The following is a 23,699-nucleotide window of genomic DNA, read 5'->3' as shown; positions in this document are numbered from 1 at the left end:
CTTATGTACTTGAACCAGAAGTGTATTACTTTTATTCATTGATTGGATATAGATATTGATGGCAAGGCTGGCTGGCATAGATTGCTGTTGAGAAGTTGTTGTGAACCACCTTGAAGTGCTCCAGGGAATGTGGTGGAGATATTCCTGCATTCCTTTTGAGTAGTAAATTCCAGTGATAGTGAAGGAATGGTGATTGTATATCCTACTGAGAATGGTGTGTGGCTCAGAAAGAGAAGTGATGATGTCTGCATATGCATGCTGCATTTAATGTTGTAGATTGTTGGGATGGAGTGAGATGGTGTGGTTGAGGAGCGAAAAGAGGGTGGAAGAGTTTGCTTTGGATTGGAAGCAATAACAAGTAGATTCTATGTAAGTATCGAGAGGGTGCTTTTGAAGATGCCTTGTGAGTTGCAATCTACTACAACCACCATGTGCTGCTGGTGGAGGGAGTTAACGTTTAGAGTCGTGAATGGAATGCTGATCAAACTTGGTCTGGACAGTATGGAGCCTTGAATGTTTTGCATCCATGACTTTAGTCAATAATTAGCATCTGACTTCACAGTAGACATAAGCTATCTCACAACACTATTTAGAGAAAATAGGGGATGTTTTCCATGTTATATCTAGAATTACTCATTTATTATCACAATAACTTCTAATGTCTTTGATTACAACTGGATTTTAACCAACACAAAGCAATGGCTGAGCATTTGTTCCAAGTAATTTCTGTAGAGCATTTGCATTGGTTTTGGTTTCTATTTCAGGTTTCCATCAGCTGCTGTGTTAAATTTCTGTGATTGACTGTTGAGCTGCTGTGTTAAGTTTCTGTCTCAAGTTTCTGTCTCAGACTGTTGAGTAGGTGACTTTGGGGCATGTCATGAACTTGTCCTCAAGGCTCATATGTCCACTGTTAGAAAATCCAGCTGGTATTTCACAAATGTTTCTCAGAGAAATAGGCATATTTTCTTCTACTTGTTGCTGTCTAGTGACCTCTGGTGGATGATGATTCTGGTGATGACATGATCAAGCTTGGTTGTGGCATCTGAGACCATTGAGGTTTACATCCTTGTATATGGAGCCACTTAGGTGAGGCGTCCTTCCTCAACTTGATCACTGTTTGGTCTGTTGAGCACTCCAAGCATCTTCTGTTTTGGAAGTAAAAATTAGATATGTTTATGTAACCCAAAAATTACTCAGCACTTGATATTTTGTCTATATTAATGTCTGATGTACTAACTGCTCATCTTTTGTGTCGTTGTATTCTGTAAATTTCTGAGGTCAGTGGGGGAGAGAAGTGATGAACCTTTACTTGATGTTAATTAATTCTTAAAAAAAGTCAATCAATACCATCACTGATATTGTGATGTTACAAAAATTTACAAATATTTCAATACTTGTCATGTTCTTTGTGAGATGCGAGGATGATGTGAAAGAAAGTTTTGTTTTACTCATTCTAGTATAGTTTCTTCCAAAAGTTGTACTTTGATGGCAAATAAAACATGAGAAAAGTATATAGGAATTGAGATTCTGGTAAGAGGGAAATATTGTGGATAAATATTGGGGTAAGGGTGAGTGGATAGGCAAAAGTGAGGCGAGTTACCGGAGAAATGCCAACCGTATCTCATCATTTTACCTCATCCTAATGCAACAAAAAAAGTAAAAGGCAAAGGATAAAGAGCAAAGCAAAAAGCAGGAAGAAAATCAGCAGCATGAAGACACCAAAGACTGAAACCAGGGTTGCAATATTCTTTAACTTAACATGTACAAAACCACAAGGATCTTATCGAAATAATTACATTTATTTTGTTTCTCTGAAAGTTAGTGAATTAACTAATAATTGGCAAAATTGCACACAGAGATAATAGTGGAGAAAGAAAACAATATCTGCTAGAACATGTCAACTAATGGTACTACAGTCTCATCAAACCAATGAAAACTCACAATATGAATCTCCAAATGCAGTCTTCTATTACTACACTGATTCCTGGGATAAGCAAATTGACTTGCCAAGAGAGTTTGAGTAAACCAGGCTGATATTCCAAAGGATAAAAAAAAAGGTGAGGCATTTTGGATCAGTTCAAATTCTTAAGATCCTTTGCTGGGTAAATGGTAAGAAGATTTTGTTCACTGGCTGCGGAATCAAGGTCATAGTCTCAAAACGAAAGAAATCAGACAAATCAGGCCCTGATGTAGGGTTTTGACCTGAAATGTGGACAATTTCTTTCCTCCCACAGATGCTGCCCAACCTGCTGAGTTCCTCCAGCAGATTGTTTGTTGCTCCAGATTCCAGCATCTGCAGTCTTTTGTGTCTCCATTGATAAAAATGGGGACAGTGTGAGAAAGGGGAGTTGAAGTTAGGAATGAGTCTACCCAATTTATCTTGGCATTCAGTGCCACCAATTGGTTATTATCATGGTCTGAAAATTCAACAAGACCAGCCACCTAAAAACTCTGGCAACTAAAGTAGCTTAAAATCTCAGTATCCTGTGGCGAGTGATGCAGCTTGCAACTCCCAAAGCCCTTCCGCTGTCTTTGAGGTAGGAATCAGGGCATTTTGGAATAATGTCTACTTGCCTGCATGTGTGCAGCTTCAACAACATTCATGAAGCTTGACATCACTCTGACAGCACATCCCAAATCCAGGATGTCTACCACTAAAAAAGACAGAGGAGATGATGCATGGGGATACTAGTACCTGCAACTTCCCTTCCAAATTACATAACCTCCTGAGTTAGAAATATATCACTATTGGATCTAAATCCTGCACTTCCCTATCCAACAGCATCATGGGACCACCTTCACCAGAAAGGACTGAAGTCATTCAAGAAGGTGACTCACCACCACTAGCATCTTCTCAGGGGCAATTAGGTAGGGAAGGGCAGCATTCTGGTTTCTGGTTACCTATTTGAAATTGGCAAAATCACAAAAAAATACAGTGCTTTATGGAAAGCAGCAGTTTGCTTATTCTGGGAGATCCTGTACAAACGAACCTATACACACCTATAACTATACTTTCGTCAATGTGGCCCAGTATGAATACTATCATAACAGATCTATAATGTGCTACTGATATCAAATGATATGAATAAATCCCTCAACCTATGTATTATAAGGAGATGCAATAAACTGTGGCTGCTCTGGGAGGAAAAGATAGATTTTCCAGTAGACGGTCTGGGTGACTTTACTTCCCACTAAGCAAAACACAGAGGCCTGGTTTGCCAACTCAATCTTTCCATCAGCCCAGAGGGAAGCAGAAAAATTCAGTCCAGATGAAGGGTCTCGACCCAAAACGTTGACTGTCCATTTCCCCCCAAAGAGGCTGCCTGACCAGCTGAATTCCTCCAGCATTTTGTTTCTGACTCGAGAAAATTCATAAGCAGGTGTACGGGCAAGCAATAAGCGAATCAAAAAAGCCATAGATTTACTTATGTACAAATATAAAATACAACCCAGCCAAAGCATAGTCACATAAATTAAGCTATGCTTTGTACAGACAGCTGCTGAGATTATGAATTGTTTTGTATAATCAAATGACCTTTGATTGTCTGCATCAGTTGAAATCAACACATCACTGAGAATGACTAATGAACCAAATTTCATTCCTTTGATGTGGGACGGAAGGATTTTCATATGTAGCCACAATATAGGTATCCGTCAAGAAGGAATCAGTGGAACCAAGTAACTCTGACAGGGTCTCAATTTCATGCAATATGGTCTGCTCAGTAGTTGATCCATGGAAACTCCTATAAAAGAAAATACAATTTGAAAAGAGCTTTGCTGAAACATATATAAAATGCTTTAATGAAACATGCCACTATCATGGTACAGAGCTGTGCTACCCTATCATGAAAAGGTAGACTCATTGTTTGTAGTGGCTTACACATCTTGCAGTTAGAGGATAACTGCAAGCCAAGCACCAGAGAGGTGGAGGGTTCCCAGAAGAAAAACTTCTGAGACCATGTTCTAAAATGGAGGATGGAACCAAAAGTGGGTCAGACCATAACTTGTAATTTCTGTGACTAGGTGTTGATACATTGCCCTTTCCCCTCTGGTATTGGATGGTAGGGTGGGTCACAAAGGATCCTTGTATCTCTGGGATGAGGTAGTGCCGTGGATTAGATACATTTACTCTCCGGGAAAGAAAGTTACTGTTCTTGCCAATATTGGTACAAAGTTACAACTGAGCAATTCAGTGGCACATTTTCAAAGGTCATCTCAACCCAAACAGGGTGCACAGCCTGAGAAAGGGGAGAGGATTGATTATGCAAAAAAAAAAATTACTGTGTAAAACAAAGTGTTTGCAATTCAAGGTATGTGGCACTAGTTTTTCATGTACACACACAGGAAGATGCATAAACTTACAGCACAAAGGTAGATGGTTGTAATTGGGTCTACCTTTATCTGAAGAAATCAGATGGTTGAACCTGAAAGTGCAATTCTTCCATTGTCTCAAATTTAAATGGAAATATTTCTTATTCCTTTCATCATTTGAGTGATATTGCTTTTTCAATCACGTGTTTACTTCAGAAAAAAGTTTTCCCATAAGTACTTCTTCAACTTACATATCATTGCAGGGGGCACTGAATATTCAGATACTGGCTTCAGGGTTGCTATCTTTTATATGTTTTACTTTTAAGTAACATTTCCAAAATTATTTCTTTACATATAAACAGTTAAAATTTAATGCAAAGCATGTTCCATTTACATAGATTTGTGGCAATTATGATGCCATTTTCATGCTTCATCATTATCCAGGAGATAATGAACATGTCCAAATTCATGATGGTGCAATCTGTGAATGGCAGTACTGAATTCACAAAATCTTTTTTTCCCAGATATACTTTGAAAATACTTCCCAATTAAGCAACAGCTTTTTCAACGAATTTGAGAAATCAAAATGAAGGGATGAGGTCAACAAATTCCTAGAAGGTGAGGTAAATTATGAATTGGTTATTTGGCCACTACTAGATTGGGGGTTTTAAGTCTAGATTATTTGCAAGAATTAAATATTGAAGGAGTTTCTGTGGTTTTATGGTCTGGGGGAACAATGACTTTAGAGTAGCGAACTGTTCAATTTCCTCTCTTGTCAATCTTCCAGACAAGCATTCCTTCCTAGAGCTTTCCATGTTGCTCATCTCACTCCCTACCCTCCCATTTCAAGCATAGATCAACAAAAACTGCCTGCTCCACATTTCTGTTGCACTCTCAAAGAGAACTGAAGTCCTGGCTTCACTAAAGACAGAGAGAAAGGACAATTTCGATTGGTAGCTGGCAACCAGAGGACACATATCTAATATAACTGGAGAAAGAACTGGGAGAATTTTTTGTTATGCGTCAGTGATTTGTAATACATTGTCTAAAAAGTCAGTGGAGGAAGATTCAATGGGACCTTATAAAGGAAATTGATATACACTGAAAAATAAATGTTTGCAGGGCTAGAGGGAGATGCAAGGGAAAGATACAGATTAAATAACTCTTTGAAAGAACTGGTAAAGAAACAATTGGCTAAGTAACCTTTGGTGCTATCCGATTCCAAATGTTTGGCAGAAGTAGATGAGGCAACCTGAGTGGAAGAGTCTGAAGTATCAGTGGGTGTGCTGCAAGCATCCTCCATATTCCTCAGTTTGGGAGTGAAAAGGCAATCAAAAGAACCAGGGAGATGGTCATCATAATCTATACAACCTAGTTAATCAGTGTCCTGTCTCTATCAAGCATAAATAAAATGATGGAAAGTGTTGTGAATAGTGATATAAATCAACACCAGATTATTATCTGCTATGATATTCAGTTCTGGTTTGACTAGAACTATTCAACCAGTAGAGATATGCCTCAAACCCAGGTGCTGATTCAAGAGCTAAATGCCTGACAAAAGATGAAACTTTTCTCAAAAGCAATTCATCATTTGACTGAGTAAGGATTAGATTAGACTAGTTTATTGTCAAATACACCAAGGTGGAATGAAATTCCTTTTTTGCACGAAGCTCACAGAATAAACTGTATACATGCTAATAATAAACACAACAATAAATACAACGATGAGTGCAAAACAGCAGAATGGTGCAAAGATTTAGTGCAATCTGAAGTAGTGCAAAAAATATGCTAAAGTGACAATAGTGGAATAACTGAGAGAGGTAGAGTTAAGAGTACAAGAATGTGGCAGCAGCACCAGGAAGTGGGTGTGAAAAAGGTGATTGGTTCAGAAGTCTGATAGCAGTGAAGAAGTGGTTCTTAAGTCCAATCATTTGGGCTTTCAGGCTCCTGTATTTTCTCCAGAAAAGAGAATGGCCAGGGTGGCAGGAATCCTCGATGATACTGTTAGTCTTCCTGAAGCAATGCACCGTGAAGATGGACTAGATGGAAGGAAGTGACAAACCTGTGATGGACTGGACTGTGTTTACCACCCTCTGCAAGTTCAGTTGGTCAAGAGCAGAGCAGTTGCCACACCAAGCTGAGATGCAACCTGTCAGAATACTTTCCATAGCGCATCTGTAGAAGTTCAAGAAAATCCTTGTGGACATACCGAATCTTCTCAGATGCCGAAGAAAGTGAATACACTGATGAGTTTTCTCGATCGCTGCATCAGTGTGGAGGGACCAGGTGAGGTTGTTGGTGATCTGGATGCCCAGGAACATGAACCTTTTGACCATCTCTACAGCAGCTCCATTGATGAGGACAGGGTTGTGTTCACTCCCCAACCCCATCTCCCACGCTTCCTTAGGTCAACAACCTAAGTCTTTGTTTTGCTGACGTTAAGGTCTAGGTTGTTTTCTTGAGCTCATGGCACAAGTTTCGTGATCTCTTTCAATAAGATCAATATGGGTGATGCAGAAAAGTGTCCAGTGGCGCAGCAAAGATTTGGATATCAATGTAGGAAGTGTGATTAGTAAGTTACAGATGACATGAAAACTGGTGGTATTATTTAATAGAAAGGAGAATAGTCTTAGGCTATAGGATGATATTTCTTAGTTGGTAAGATGGGCAGAGCAATAGCAGAAGGAATTTAATCCTGATAAGTGCAAGGTGATGCACTTTGGGAGGACCAACAACAGAATGGCATAAATAACGAGTGGTAGGAAGTACTGAAGAACAGAGGAACATTGATGTACAGGTCCAAGGATCCATGAACGTGACAGCAAAGGTCGATAAGGTGGTGAGGAGGGCATACTGCATGCTTGTTTTCATTAGCCAGGGCACAGAATATAAGAGCAGGGAGGTCATTTGTACAAATTATAAAACATTGGTTGGGCCACAGCTGGAGTACTGTGCACAGTTCTGTTTGCCACACTATTGGAAGAATGTGATTACACCATAGGAAGGATGTGATTGCACTGGTGAGGGTGCAGAGGAAATTTACCAGGGTTTGCCTGAGATGGAGCGTTTCAGTTATAAGGCGAGACTGGATAGGCTGGGTTTGTTTTCCTTGGAGTGAAGGAGGTTGCGGAGGTACCTGATTGAGGTGTACAAAATTATGAGGGGTATGGATAGGGAGATAGTAGTAAACTTTTCCCCATAGCAGAGATTTGTAAAATTAGGGGGCACAGATTTAGGGTAAGAAGTAAGAAGGTTATATGGGATCTAGGAAGAATGTTTTCACCCAGGGGATAGTTGGAATTTGGAATGCACTGCCTGAGTGGATGGTAGAGACAAGTACCCTCAAAACATTTGAGAAGTATTCAGATGAGCACTTGAATCGCCAAGGCATAGAAGGCTCCTGACCAAGTGCAGATAAATGAGATCGGCATGGACATGGTGGGGCAGAGAGCCGGTTTCTTTACTGTATGACTCCATGATAACTACAGTCAGCTTCCTTGTCAATGGTCCTTCTGCTCCTGAGAACAGGATTAAATATTGATATCTCTGGAATTGCACATTGGCTCCACAACACTCCCAGTGATTTTAAGTAGAACATTATTAAAGAACTTTAGTTAATAAGGTAACAATAACCAAAGTACTCACCTGCTAATAATCCTCATGGCCTGACGTTCTACAATTATAATGTCTGGATCTGCTGGCTGGGGTGGCTGGTCTTGAAAGTGTGCTGGCAGATAGTACCCAGTGATGATGTCTTGGACAAGACCATTCCTTTCTTCTGTCATTTGTATTTCATTAATGATGGGAATAGTCATACCAAGAAAGTGACCTGGACAGGAAGACAAGAGAAAGGAGAAAATAACAGGAGTGGATGCATCAAAGGACAATGATGAATAATAAACCTTAAGCACATACAAGGTAATTAATAAATCAAGGACTGCTTTACAGATCCCCAGTGGTTTAGTGAATAATAGAATCACCCATTATTTAAAAGAAAAATCACAAAGACTAAATGATACCAAACACAATTAATGATGAGTGCTGCCATCTAGTTTAAAACAGGGTAGAAACAATAATACAAGTGTTCTCAAATTCCCAGAGGTTGAGAAAAATCAGCAAGGCCTCAATGGTATTTCTATAAAATTCATAATGATGAATATATGGGAAGGTCAGAATTGGATTTTTCTTTTCATTCATCTTTGGGATCTGGGTATCATTGACAAGGCCAACGTTTATTGCCCACCTCTAATTGCCCCTGAGGTGGTGGTGGTGAGCCACCTTCTTGAACTGCTGCAGTCCTTCTGATGAAGGTTCTCCCACAATGCCATTGTGGATGGAGTTCCTGGATTTGGTTACAGTGAAGATCCAGTGATATATTTCCAAGTCAGGATGGTGTGCAACTTGGAAAGGAACCTGCAGGTGTGGTCTTCCCATGCACCTGCTGCAGGTTTAGAAGGTCATATCAGAATAGCCTGGGTGAGTAAATTCATTTTGTAGATGGTAGATACTGCAGTCATTGTAGACAAATGGTGGAGGAAATGAATACTTAGGGTGTTTAATGGTGTGCCATTCACAAGGACTGCTTTGTTTTGGTGGGTGTTGAGATGGCGGTGCTGTCCTCATGCAGGCAAATGAAGAATATTCCATTACGCTCCTGACTTGTACTCTGTAAACAGTGGAAAGGCTTTTGGCTGTCAGGAAGTGAATCACTTGCCACTGGATCTCCAGCCTCTGACCTGCCTTTTTTTTTTAAAGGAATGCCTGAACCTGCTCCTGGCTTGTTCTTCTGTAGTCCTCAATGAACCACAGTTGATCCCAACTTGATAATAATGATAGTGTGTGAGATATGCTGGGCCATGAGGTTACAAATTGTGGTGGTGCACATCTCTGCTTCTCTGATGGTCAACCATACCTCATGGATGCCCAGTTTTGAGCTACTTGATCTGTTTGGAGTCTCTCTGGTACTGGCTAAGGTATTAAGGTTGCTTACTTAAGGTTGGATATCCAAAAGTGCAGAATCCCATGGAATCACTTACCAGAATACCTTCAGGAGATAAGGGGGGCAGTGGGGAGGAAAATAAAAACATACAAGCTGAACAGAACTTAATTTATAAAAAAGGAATGTATTTTGTCTTCAGCAAAAGCTTTTGAAAGATTCTTGAAGAGCTATCCTTGTCCTCATACCTGCTGAATTTTCGCTACAAATGTAACGCATCAGTTTCATAAATGCCATAGAAATGCTTTGTTCGTAGAGTTTTTCACCCGTGATTACATGAGCCCATTTCCCTGCCAGGTACAAGCGTTCCTCATATATGACTTCATTACACTGCAACACAAAAAAGTGAAATCACCCATTTGTTTATATATTTTTTACCTTTAAGCAAGCAATGTATTTTGTTTGATGAATTTTGTAAATAGATTTTGGTACCCGCCTTTGAAAATTTAGGTCACATCTTGCATCAATTAGTTGCATGCTTGACTTGAATTAAATGCCTCTTTAGGACCAGAGCACAATCTCAACCAATTCTACCAAACTGGATGAACAAAACTGCATGGGTTTAGGTGCTGGCTGCCCTTATGGCAGGGTTGCACCAGGGACAAGCCACAGCCACCAGCAGCCTGTTAAATATTACTTCCCAGCCTGCCCTGTACCAATCACAGGTTAGGTAGTAGCCATGCTTTTGCTAACCCAAATTTTTCACAGATCAAAATCTGTTTCTTTTGTCACTATCACTTTTTTCTGTCATATTCTCTTTCCTCCCGGTCTACCCAGTTCCTCCTAGACACACCCAACTCCCCTCTCCCGTTTCAACCAAATTCTTTCCCCTACCCAACCTACTCCATCTGCTCATCACCCACACGCTCCTTTGCTGAGTTCTCTCCCCACACTGTTCGCATCTGCCCACCCCGCCTCCCTTATTTGATTCCATTTTCTGCAGTCCTTTGTTGCCTCCACCTATCACCTCCCAGTCTCTGTCAGTATTTCCACTCTTCCCTCCTCCATCTCCCTATCACTCTTCCTTTTCTGGGTTCACATATCGTTTGCCAGGTCTTGCTCCACCTCTTTATACTGGCTATCTCCCCTCTTATGTTTTAGTCCAGATAAAGGGTCTCGACCCGAAATGTTCATTTCCCTCTGCAGATGTTGCCTGACCAACTGAGTTCCTCCAGCAGCTTGTATTTTGCTATTAAAGTTGTTGTTGGGGTGTCATAATAACCAGGTGGCTCTCAAAATAAGTGACAATTTATTTTTAAAGTTAAAGGCTGTGTCTATCATGCTTTTTTTCTGGGCATCCCAAATCTCTCTACAGCCACTTGATACTTTTGAAATATAGTCACTATTACAGCGTAGCAAACTACAGGAATCTTTATAGATGTACACGTACACATGTGTGATAAAGGTCAGATAATCTGGTTTACTGGAGTTATCCAAGGGATAAGTTTTGGCCAGAACAACCTTCGCTCTTCCTCAAAATACTGCCATGTTTTTCAGTTCTACCTGGAAGAACAGACCAGGCCTCATCTCATCTGACAATGGACCACTCATTCAGTAATACCTTGGGTGTCGGACTAGATTTATGTAAGCAAACCTCCAGTTACATTTGAGCCTACAATTTTCCTACAAGACTACAACCAGTTTAGCCATAGCCAATTTAAAATAATGAACTATTTTGATGTGCATCATGGGTTTGAGCTGATAAGTACATTTCTGGCCCAACAAGGAAGGCAGCATTGTTGAAATAAGAACAGAAAATGCTGGAAATACTCAGCAGGTCAGGCTGCATCTGTGGGAAGAAACATCGAGTTAATATTTCAGGTTGAAAATCCTTTTTCAGAATTGAGAAGGAGAGAAAAGAAGTTTATTAAGCTGAGGGAGGCGGTGGGGGAGGGGGGGAATGTCTCTGATAGGGTAAAACTGGGGTGACCGTTGGGATAAGCAGATTTAGATATCTTTATTAGTCACATGTACATCGAAACACAGTGAAATGCATCTTTTGCGTAGAGTGTTCTCAGGGCAGCCCACAAGTGTTGCCATGCTTCCGGCGCCAACATAGCATGCCCACAACTTCCTAACCCGTACGTCTTTGGAACGTGGGAGGAAACCCGAGCACCCAGAGGAAACCCACGCAGACACAGGGAGAACGGAGCAATAAACAAGGTGCAAATATGTGAAAAGAAACAGCTGGAGAGTGAGGACATAGACACAAGAACATAGACAAAAGAATGTGGGAGTTGTGACATGGCTGGAGGATTCCAGGAAATGAGCCAGGCCAAATGGAGCAGGTATCACTGGGGGAAACATCTAGGAAGCAGCAATCACAATGTTATAAGGTTTAGAGAAACTATGGAAAAAGATATTTTGAGATGGACAGTTTCAATGAAATGAAAATAGATCTGTCTGGCTAATTTGGAATGAAAGCTTGGGTGATAAACTGTAACTGAACAATAGATTTTTAAATTGGAGCTGTTTCAGGTACAGTCTAGGATCGTTAAGCCTGAGCTCAACTCATCAATAGCCAAAATGATAGAGGGTAATGCAGAGCAGGATCAAGGAGCATATGACAGATGCCAGGTTGTTAACACCAATGTGAACCAAGCGGATAACAGAAAATTCAGAGGAGAAATAAAAAAGGAAATAAGAGGAAGCATGAGAAATCATTGGCAGTAAATGTAAATATTCTATAGGCATATGAACAGTAAAGGGTTGTGCGAGGAGAAGTGGGACCAGTCAGCGACCAGTGGCTCTGACATCCACCATCATGAAGTGCTTTGAGAGGCTGGTCATGGCACGCATCAACTGCAGCCTCCCAGACAACCTCGGGCCACTGCAATTCGCCTATCGCCGAAACAGGTCTACAGCGGCCACCATCTCCCTGGCCCTACACTCAGCTCTGGAGCATCTGGACAGTAAAGACACCTACATTAGACTATTGTTTATTGACTACAGCTCCGCCTTCAATACTATAATCCCAAGCAAACTCATCACCAAACTCCGAAACCTGGGACTCAACACCTCCCTCTGTAACCGGATCCTTGACTTTCTGACCAACAGACTGCAATCAGTGAGGATAGGCAGCTATACCTCCAGCACAATTATTCTCAACACTGGTGCCCCACAAGGCTATGTCCTTAGCCCTCTACTCTACTCCTAATATACTCATGACTGCGTGGCCAGATTCTGCTCTAACTCCATCTATAAGTTTGCAGATGAAAGTTTTGGCACAGACTAGAAGGGCCAAATGGCCCGTTTTCTGTGCTGCAGTGTTCTATGATACCACTGTTGTAGGCCGTATCTCAAACAATGATGAGTCGGGGTACAGGAAGGAGATAGAGAGCTTAGTGGCATGGTGTCATGACAACAACCTTTCCCTCAATGTCAACAAAAGAGCTGGTCATTCACTTCAGGAAAGGGGGCGGTGTACATGCACCTGTCTACGTCAACAGTGCTGAGGTCGAGAGGGTTGAGAGCTTCAAGTTCCTGGGAGTGAACATCACCAATAGTCTGTCCTGGTCAAATCATGTAGATGCCACGGCCAAGAAATGTCACCAGTACCTCTACTTCCTCAGGAGGCTAAAGGAATTCAGTATGTCCACTTTGACACTCACCAACTTTCACCGATGCACCGGAGAAAGCATCCTATCTGGATGTATCATGGCTTGGTACAGCAACTGCTCTGCCCAGGACCACAAGAAACTAAAGAGAGTTGTGGACACAGCCCAGCGCGTCATGGAAACCAGCCTCCCCTCCTTGGACTCTGTCTTTACCTCTCGCTGCCTTAGTGAAGCAGCCAGCATAATCAAAGACCCCACCCACCCAGGACATTCTCTCTTCTCTCCTCTTCCATCAGGTAGAAGATACAGAGCCTGAGGGCACGTACCACCAGGCTCAAAAACAGCTTCTACCCCACTGTGATAAGACTATTGAACGGTTCCCTTATACGATGAGATGGACTCTGACCTCACGATTTACCTTGTTGTGACCTTGCACCTTATTGTCTACCTGCACTGCACTTCTTCTGTAGCTGTGACACTTTACTCTGTACTGTTATTTTTACCTGTACTACATCAATGCACTCTGTACTAACTCAATATAACTGCACTGTGTAATAAATTGACCTGTACGATCGGTATGCAAGACAAATTTTTCCACTGTACCTCGGTACAAGTGACAATAATAAACCAATACCAATACCAGAAAGGAATTTTATCCATGGAGGCAGTGGCATGGTCAAGATACTAAATGAGCGACTTAGATCATTCCTCACCAAAAGGAAGAAAATGCTGCTGCTAGAATCTCAGCAATGGATGACATAGTTAGAATTCTGGATGGACTAAAAATTGATAAAGGGGTACTGGAAAGGATGGCTGCACTTAAAGTAAATAATGATTTAATGCAAATGGGATGCATCCTGAGAGAAGTAAGGAAGGAAATTGCAGAAACCTTGGGCTGTAATCTTCCAAACATCACTGAATTCAGAGGTGGTCTCCAAAGACTAGAAAAATGCAAATGCTACACCTTTGTTCAAAAAAGAGTGTAGGGATAAACCCAGTAACCACAGACCAGTCACTTTAACCTCAGTAATAGAACACAGAACATTACAGCACAGTACAGGCCCTTCAACCCATGATGTTGTGCCGACATTTTATCCTGCTCTAATATCTATCTAACCCTTCCCTCCCACATAGCCCTCCATTTCTCTATCATTCATGTGGCTATCTAAGAGTCTCTTAAATGTCCCTAATGTATCTGCCCCACAACCTCTGCTGGCAGTGCGTTTCATGCACCCACCACTCTCTGTGTAAAAAAAAACTTACCTCTGACATCCCCCTTATACCTTCCTCCAATCACCTTAATATATGCCCCCTCGTGTTAGCCATTTTCGCCCTGGGAAAAAGTCTCTGACTGTTCACTCGATCTATGCCTCTTATCATCTTATACACCTCTGTCAAGTCACCTCTCATCCTGTTCTCCAAAGAGAAAAGCCCTAGCTCACTCAACCTAATGGGGACTGTTCTACTAAAAATAATTAAGGACAGTCAAACAGGCATACAGAGTAGTATGAAAGGTTACTTTTCAGGAGTTGTTACCAGGTGCACTGCTTTTCTTAATAAATATTATTGACTTGCACTTGGGTGAACAGGGGCACAATTTACAAATTTACAGATGACTCAAAATTGGCAGGGAGAGTGAACTATAAATAGGATTGTCATAGACATCAAAGACATATACTGTACACAAGCTGGTGGAATGGGCGGATAAGTGGCAAACGAAATTCAATGCTGAGAAATGTGAAGTGTTAATTTTAGATAGAAAGTATGAGAAAAATCAATTCTAAAAGGGGTACAAGAACAGAAAGATATAGGGATATAAATTCATAGTTCAATCTTTATTAATTTTTAAAATGCAAGTCATTAATTATGAATAATTTTGAATGTTTCCAAATAACAGAAATATTCATTCAAATTATTTGATAATAATATTAGCTGTCCTGTGGCTTAGTTGGCTATCAAAATTTTTCTGCATTTCTACAGGCTGAGCTTGTTCGGTCTCACCATGTGATGCCACTCATGTCAGGAAGACCCTGAGCTTTTTGAGGAGATTGCCACCTGAAGATCCGCTCAAGGGGTGCATGTGAACTTGCAGGGTAGGTGAGAAATTCCAGTTTATATCTCATTTTCTGAAGTGATAGCTTTGACGAATGATGAGACGAACTTGTACTCGGATTGAGGATTCACAAATTGAACGGTGGATTCCGAATGACCACATTGTGGTTTTAATTTTTTTCGCCCAAATGAGACTGCCTTAGCTGGCATCAAAACTCAGCATCAGCAATATGAAAGATCAGGAAGGCCTTTTGAGGAACTTTATCTACAAGTTGTTCCTACTTATGCATGCTCACTTTGCACTGTTTCACGGACGGCTTTTTAAGCAGTCTTTCAGCCTCCAATACTCACAGCCACAAAACTGATTTCTAATTGTCAACATGGCCTAAATGATTTTTGGAATTTGTTCATTAGACACTCACACAACGTGCCCTTTGTGATCTGAGCATTCACTGTAGGCAGGTCAGTCACAAGATTTCAGTGCTGAGCATCTTTTCTTCATTAATAAGAGGATTGGCCACTAGATGGCACACCCAAAATCAAATGATAACTAAGATCCTAAATGCTGATAAACCAGTTGGGGGAACAATGGAATATAAGTTGCAGCATAGAAAAGTAAAGCACAAAAGCCAATTCCCTCATGATGAAAATTCAAACAATCATCTCCTGATGGTGTGGTCCCTATATAATTACCATGGCAAAGGTAAGTCCATCATCTTTCAAAATTAATTCAGCCTCTTGAGCCATGTGGAATGGCTCAATATGTGGGGCTGGGCATTCTCTCTTCTCTTAAAAACGAGAATGTCAAATTCCTATAATTACAAAACACTCAGGAAAGATTACCATGAGATACAAGCATACTATCTCTGCTGAGTGATGCCATATTCATACGTCTCTCAATAGAGTGGTGGATTATCCTTTGAAGAAATATGAATAGAACCGTTACTGCAGTTGGCTAATCCTTCTCCAGTTTAAAGGTATAACTTACCCATTCAATGATCATGCAGAATCTTCCACCCCCATGACAGGATCGCAACTAAATTACATAATCATTTAGCCTCAGTCTCAAAAAATATCAAGAAGCTCCTTTATATCAAGAAGAACATGAAAATTTTATACCATCTATCATTCTGCTGTGACATCAGCCAGATGTATTATAGACAGAGCGAGCACAAACTTTACAGGTATTAGACTGCAAAGTTTTATCACTCAAGTAAAAGTGATAAACAAGTGAAGAAATCACTGAAAGATACAAAATTCTGACGGCTCAACAGCCTGGGAAATTGTTTTCCCTGGCTGGGGGTTCTAGACGTTTAGAACGGTGATGAGAATTTTTTGTCATTTAGAGGATGGTGAATTCTCTATCAGAGAACGCTGTGGAGTCCAACCCACAGAATATATGCAAAGTAGATTACCAGACACAGAAGGCATCACAGAAGGAAAGAGCAGGAATAAGGTATTGAAATAGAGGATTAGCTGTGTCCTGCTGAATGTTGAAGCAGGCTCAAAGGGTGTACTCCAGCTATTTTTGTGTTTCTATGTTTTCTAACTTGGCTGGCTACCCATGAATTTCAGCAACCAACCACAGCTTAGATATGCAAAAAACTGCAGTTACTGGAAATCTGAAATCAGAACAGAAAATTCTAGAAATACTCAGCAAGTCAAGTCACCAATCCAAAATATTAACTTTGATTCTCTCTCCACAGATGCTACCTGACCTGCTGAGTATTTCTAGTATTTTCTGGTTTAATTATAGAAGATTAGCAAATACCATCTGAATAGAGGCAAAGCAAATAACCAGTCAGGGTACGGTGGGAAAGAAAGTCCCAGATATCATCCCTGCAACAAGAATAACATTGCAATTAGGCTTCTGAGGTAAGGAAGAGGAACAGGAAGATTAATACATACATAAAAAAAATTATTCAATGTTCTTGCTCCTGATTCCAATCATGATTTCCCATGAGGTCCCTGCAATGGATCTAGAATAGGAATGGGGAACCATAGAAGTGCAGAGGCAGTGGGCCAAGTGGGCTTCTTCTGCGCTATAACAATTCTGTGAATATTCTGCTGACATTTCCTGTTCAACTTAAACAGAATGACTTAGCCTGTGGGCGAGGTAAGAGAGGAACCAGAAGATAGCCAATTCCCAAAGAATTTGCATTAGCCACTAATTCATCCCCAGAGGCCCTCATCTCTTTTTGTATATTCATCTTCATTCTCTGCTGCATCATCAACCTTACAAATGTCCTTTCTCGGTCTCATTTTAATCTGTCTTTCTTCAATTAGGAACCTCAAGCTTTGGATATTCTTCTCCCCAACCCCATCTCCCCCCCCCCCCCCCCACAACCCCCTGTCTCTTTATTCCAAATTTCACTTTGAGATAGTCTCATTTTTATATACTGTTTTCTGCATCAACCTTTGAGTCCAATCCATCTCCATAAGACCTCTTTTCAACTTAATAGTGTTAGTACTTCTCCAATGAAGAATTACTTTGTTTGATTATACCTTGTTTGTTTTCATAACTGGATAATGTGATCACTGTTCTCAAAATGCACTCCCATTGAAATAAGCTCCACTTCACTCCACAGAACTTGATACAAAGCTACTAGCTTCCTTATTGGGCTGGAAAATAGCAAAATGGTTCTTTTATAAACACACAGGAATCCCTTCCCCTCTTTGCCCCTTACAATTTTGCTGTCTCAGATAGCAAGGATTTTTAATACTGTCAAGACCACCTATGGCCCCAACATACAAGGACCCAATACACAAAGAGCCGAGAACAGAGGGCAGCTCATATGGGTGAATGAGAAAATTAGAAGACACTGAGCAATGCACTTCAAATATCTTCACGATTAAAGCTCTTGTCTTTTGACGCAAGAGTCATTGACTCCTTCCCACAGCATACTATCTATGACAACCTTGGTAGAACCCCTGCCCAGAAGGAGGTTGAAAAGGCTATCCCACAGCTAAAGTAAGGCATCTGGAGCAGAGGAAATGGTAATACACAGCAGACAGGTAATTATGAAGAAGAGAATGTGCCACAAAAATCCTAGATGTACTGTAATCATGACCATTTTCAAGAAAGAAGATGTCTGATTGTAGTAATTACAGAGTTGCTTCCCTCACAGGGAAAGTCATTGCAAAAATCTTCCTCATCTCCTAAATCGAGATGCACAATGGATGTCATGACCACAGTATGACAAATCCAAACAAAGTGAAGAGGGCAGCATCAACCTCTCTATTTGAACTTTTTCAGCCTTATTAAACCTTTGACTCAACTGGGAGGATTATGAAGGATTTTTCTCAAACTTCACTGTCCTCAAAAATTGCTCCATGATAATATTTCAGCCATAATCCTCACCACAGACTCAGTTGAAGTGCAGACTGGAGTCCAGCAAGACTGTGACCGACCAACCCACTTCTTAGTAGTCCTTGCTTCCATATTTCTTCACTTCACCTCCAAAAGTTCACTGCTGGAATTAATATACAGGATGTGCAAGAAACTGTTCATTCTTCACCATCGCCACTCCAGAACCTAGATAAGACCAACAGTAATCATGTTACAGCATGCAAATGATGCCTATGTGTAGACTTGGAGGCCAAATTCTCAACCATTTCTTGATTCCTTTACCTAAGTATACAAGAAACAAACATCCAAAATGCAAAAGTCCTTCACCACAACCTGTCCCCATTTCATTATACTATCCCCTGACAATCGAGATGTGTGAAGAGCCTGGTCATTGCAGATCACATTCCATATTTCAGGAACCGCCCAGCAGTGAGGCCAGACGTTGATGATGAACTCCTCCATTGCCTCATGCACTAAAACAGCCTTCAGCCACCTGAGGGAAACAGTGTTTGAAGATCCTAAACCCTGCACTGATGTCTATTGAGCAGTGCTGGTCCCTGCCCTCCTTCATGGAGGCATGAACAACTTACAGTAGGCACCTAAAATCACTGGAGAGGTATCACCTGTTCCACATCTCCAAAATCCTCCAAATCCAAGGGGAATTTAACCAACACACAAAACACTGGAGGAACTCAGTAGGTCAGGTAGCATCTATGGAGGGAAATGGACAGTAGGCATTTCAGATCAATACCCTTCTTAACCAATGTCAGTGTCCTCTCCCAGCACCGCGAGTCTGATCACAGTCAACCAGCACCAATGGCAAGACCATGTTGTCTGACATCAGGCTAGCAAAGGAAGCACCCTTCTCTGAGCTCTGTCATATCAGGCCATTTCCAGGAGGACTGTGAAAATGCTTCATGGACACCCTCAAAACTTCCTCACTAACTGATGGGAATCCCTGACCCAAGACCTCTCAAACTAGCAGAAGGCATGCAGGAATGCACTGAGCACTTCAGATCTCTCCAGTGGGAGTATATTGGAAGTAAATTGAAAGCAGCAGATCCAGCATACAATGCAACTAACCCATCAAGTTCCACCTTACTCACCTGCAGATCTCGCATGGTCACCCCAAAATCCCTTGAATGAGTGAAAGCAAGTTATCCTCAGCCTATGAGAGAATAATTGGGTCTCCTGTCATCACAATTCTTACGAATGAAAGTCCTTAGCTCCTCAACTGCATTACTGATGAGGGATAGATTCCTTGAATAAACCTGTCAATGGTCTCCTCTTCTTTCTTCTCTTATCCATCTCCCCTGAATATCTTGTAGCTGGGAGTTTTTCTCCCCACTTTTGAGCTACATCTTGGTTGAAATGTCAGTGGGTATAATGTGCTTAAATAGAAAATTCAGCCCATTGCTTTTCAATCACAGAGACAAGACAGTTAATGATTGTGTGAAACAAACACTGTTGATGTGTAACAAAAAGACAAAATGCTGGATACACTCAGAAGGTCACACAGCATCTGTAACTTAAAATTAACATGTTTCTCCCTTTCCCATCTCTGAAGAAGGGTCTTCAACCTGAAATTTTAACTCTGTTTCTCTTTCCGCAAATGCTGCCTGACCTGCTGAGTGTTTCCAACATTTTCAATTTTTGTTTCAGATTTCCAGAATCTGCAGCTTTTTGAGTTTCATTCACTGTTCATTAACTTCTACTAGACACGAGGTTTTTTAAAATAGTTCATTAAGACCTGCATTTCAAAACATGAGAAAAACTTAAAACAAAATAATGGAAATGTGTAAATGTCAAAAAATGCAGAAATGTCAAAAAATGCAGATGGAGATAAATGAATCAATGGGTAAATATTACTGGCCACTAGGAGGCAATCTTATAAAGCTGTTCATCAGCAATGGAAATAAATGGCATTAGAGGGACACACCAGCTCGCTTCAGCTCACAATACACTGTCAACAAGAAAATAGATGGGCCTTTTAGATCTCTGTACTTCTCCTTTCATTATTTACAAAATATTAATTAGAATATTACTTGAAAAGGGAGGTAAGTGTTCCCCAATGACTAAAAATTGAGAGGCTATTAACTATTGGAAAATATTTCATTTCAACAGCCTCATGTGAGCAAAGAGTGGAGGAGGAAGATTGATGGGATTGCCAGCAGAGATTTGATGGCTGAATGGCCTCCTTCTGCACTGTAAAAACTCTATGATTTTATCCTGTTGTACAGTGATTTTATCCTGCTGTTTATGCACCTGGGTCCTACAGTGTCAACATTCCTGTTTGGGAAGAGGGGCAGCCATTGGAGCCATCCAATGCTGGAAAATCCACTGTTGCTTGGGAATGTGGTAGAGAATTCACCATCCTCTGAATGAAAAAAATTCTCTTCATCACAGTTCTTAATGTTTGGAACCCCCAGCCAGGGGCAACAACCTGTTGAGCCCTGCCAGAATTTTGTATCTTTCAATGATTCCTCTGTACCACCCACAATCTTTGCTTCTAGAATCCAATGGATTGTCACCCACTCAGGAGTGAGGTCACAAACCCAGTTAGAATAAATTTTCTGTGATATCAATGGAGCAGACACAAAGGGACTCTGTGCGGTACTCTCCTGCAAGGTATGTTTGAAGCAACAGCTGTACTTAAGGCTTGTGATTATAACTTTGAACAGCAAAAATAGTGCTGAAACCTTTCTCCCTCAAAGTTCTGGTTTTGCTCCTTACACCAGCATCTCACTTACACCATATGAATTAGACAAGATGATCTATTGTTACCAGCTATTGACAGGATCTTTGCATAATGAACAAAGCAGATCACAGTTAATTCCCAAGAGTGTACTTCAGTCCTTTACCTTCTCATGGCATCTGATGGGTTGGTGGGGCACAACCTCCTGTGCCTGATTGTTTCTTGATAACTGCTGAATCGGTCCGATCATATCTGTAGGCCACATTTACAGACAAAACAATGTAATATTTGATGACTGTGGGTATAAAAATGTTGACGTTCACATAGATCCCAAAAATGTTCTCAGAATATCAAAATATATTTTGCAGACATTGAATTAAATTTCTCTGAATTTTGGAACTGCTCCAGCAGATTGGAAAGTGGCAAATGTAACGTCCCTCTTTAAGGAAGGGGAGGGTGAGCTGTGATCGGTAAGCCTGATGTTGGCCAATTGGAGGAAATAGAATTAGGACAATTAGAAGGTACAAATACGATTAATGTTCTGAGTAAACATACATGAAAGAAAAACCACGTTGGACAAACCCAAGTATCAGCATGCAAGTAAGTGAGTTAAAGTGCATCCAGATTTTCAAAACGGCATTTGATAAGGCACCACTGAGAAGATTGTTACATAGAGGTTGGCTTCATGGTGTTAGCATAGACTGAGAACCTCTTAAAGTACAAAAGGCAGAGTATGAATATATATTGTTTTCAGATTGCAGACGGTCATTGATGGGTGTCCAGTACTGGTCCTTCAACAATTCAAAATGTATTTTGTTATCTTAGATGAAAAGAGGAAACATAATGTAACATTATGTAACACTTGCCGATGATACAAAACTAGGTGGGAAAGTGAGCCGTGAAGAGAATGCAAAGTATCCGTAGAATAATATGGATAGGCAGGAATGTGGCAGATGGAGCATTACTTGGGAAAAGATGGTGTGAAGAATAGTAAAACAATTTTTAGATGCTGGGAAGCTATTAAAAGTTGGTATACAGAGTGTAGTGATTCCTGAGACACAAAGTAAACATGTAGGAAACAACTATGAAGGCAAAGTAATGTTGGCATTATTGAAATTGGGTTAGACTACAGAAGTGAGGAAATCTTCCTGAGATTGTACAGGGCTTAGGTGAGACCATGTCTCAAGTACAATGTACAGTTTTGGTCTCTGTCCTGAAGGATATGACTTGGGAGTCAGTGCAGTGCAGATTCACAAGATTCATTCCTGACATGAAGAATTGTCCTGTGAGGAGGAATCTATTATTCCATCTCTTGGATGGCAGATTCCTCCTGACATGTTCAATAATTCCACAATTCAATAATATTGCAACTGCGCTGCATCTCCACTCCCTCTGTCTGCCTTGGTTTTATCACCCTCAGTACCCTCATCTCACAAAAATCTGTCAAACTAAATTTTGTAATTTTCAGTTGACCTGGTCTCAACAGCTCCTGGGGAAGGGCAGTGGCTGTGGAGAGAGTTCATAGGGAACCATTTTAAAGCTTTACTTCATTGTTGTAAACCTCCTTTGTCCATCTCATTTCCATCTCACGCTACAAGAAATTGTTCTTCTCTATCTGAACTGATTTAATTTCAGAGACAAACTGGGGTAGGACTTTTACAGTTAATGCTAGGGCCCTGGGAAGTGTTGTAGAATTGAGGGAGCAGTAATGGAGTACAAGTACATTGTTCCCTGAAAGTGGCATCACAGGTAGACGGGGTGGTGAAGGAGTCTTTTGGCACGCTGGCCTTCATCAGTCAGGGCCTTGAGTACACAAGTTGGGATGCTATGTTTCAGTTGTACAAGACGGGGTGAGGCCACATTTGTGTCCAGTTTTGGTTGCTCTTAGCCACGGAGAGAGGTTGAGCAGATTGGGAGATTTTTCATTGGAGCGTAGGAGAATGAGGGGTGATCTTATAGAGGTGTATAAAATCATGAGGGGTATAGTCAGGGTGAATGCACAGTCTTTTTCCCAGGGTTGTGGAATCTAGAACTAGAGGGCATAGGTTTAGGGTGAGGGGGAGATATTTAGTATGAACCTAAGGGGCAACTTTTTCACCCAGAACGTGGCTTGTACATGGAATGAGCTGCTCGAGGAAGTGGTTGAGGCAGGTTTAAACAACATTTAAAAGGCACTTGGACAGGTACCTGGATAGGAAAAGTTGAGGGGGATATGGGCCAAATTGGGCAAATTGGACTAGCTTAGATGGGGATCTTGGGCGGCATGGACTGGTTGAGCCGAAGGATGTGTTTCGATGCAATATTGCTCTATGACCGTATCTATAACAACAGGGACAATGGTCAAAACCAAAAAAGAGCACATGAATTACTGAGGAACATTAAAAGACCTGTCAAGTAGGCAAATGTGAGGTATACGTTTTGTTAGTACAAATAGGAAGATCATAATACTAGAAAAGTACAAATAAACAATTCATTAAAACTAATAGGTTAATGTGCCACAAATAAGGAAACCAGGCATCAGGAATTACTTCTAGAGGAATGGAATTGAAAACTAGGCTAGTCATTAAACTTTAGTCAGATCACACTCAGAGATCCACGTACAGTTCTGAAACTCCATGGCCTATAGGAGCCAAGGAGTATCCAGAGCTTATGCTTGAGCCTTTCATTATTAGACCTGTGAAGGGACTTTGGCATTCTGTACCGGAATAGACCAAGAATGGTTTGATGAGAATGACTAGT

The 23,699-nt window shown here is 40.9% G+C and overlaps 1 protein-coding gene across 5 annotated transcripts in view; it reads right to left on the bottom strand.

Annotated features, from left to right (window-relative positions):
• Positions 1 to 765: 765 nt before the first annotated feature.
• soul4 (heme-binding protein soul4) overlaps positions 766 to 23,699 on the bottom strand; it is a 49,975-nt gene continuing 27,041 nt past the window's right edge. For 4 of the 5 annotated variants that reach the window (XM_052024148.1, XM_052024143.1, XM_052024146.1 and 1 more), the window contains 4 exons: positions 21,127 to 21,212; positions 9,496 to 9,637; positions 7,957 to 8,140; positions 1,798 to 3,743 (listed from right to left, as the gene is read on the bottom strand). In XM_052024148.1, the coding sequence (XP_051880108.1) occupies positions 3,569 to 3,743; positions 7,957 to 8,140; positions 9,496 to 9,637; positions 21,127 to 21,212 (587 nt within the window). In that variant the 3' untranslated portion in view covers positions 1,798 to 3,568. Of the gene's footprint in view, positions 1,146 to 1,797; positions 3,744 to 7,956; positions 8,141 to 9,495; positions 9,638 to 21,126; positions 21,213 to 23,699 lie in introns of those variants that run through there. The other variant, XM_052024145.1, reaches the window with a different exon arrangement.

The sequence above is a fragment of the Pristis pectinata genome, chromosome 10, assembly GCF_009764475.1.
Source record: "Pristis pectinata isolate sPriPec2 chromosome 10, sPriPec2.1.pri, whole genome shotgun sequence".
NCBI lineage: Eukaryota > Metazoa > Chordata > Chondrichthyes > Rhinopristiformes > Pristidae > Pristis > Pristis pectinata.
Note: the sequence above shows the minus strand (reverse complement) of the source record. Positions and strands in the feature narration are given on the sequence as shown.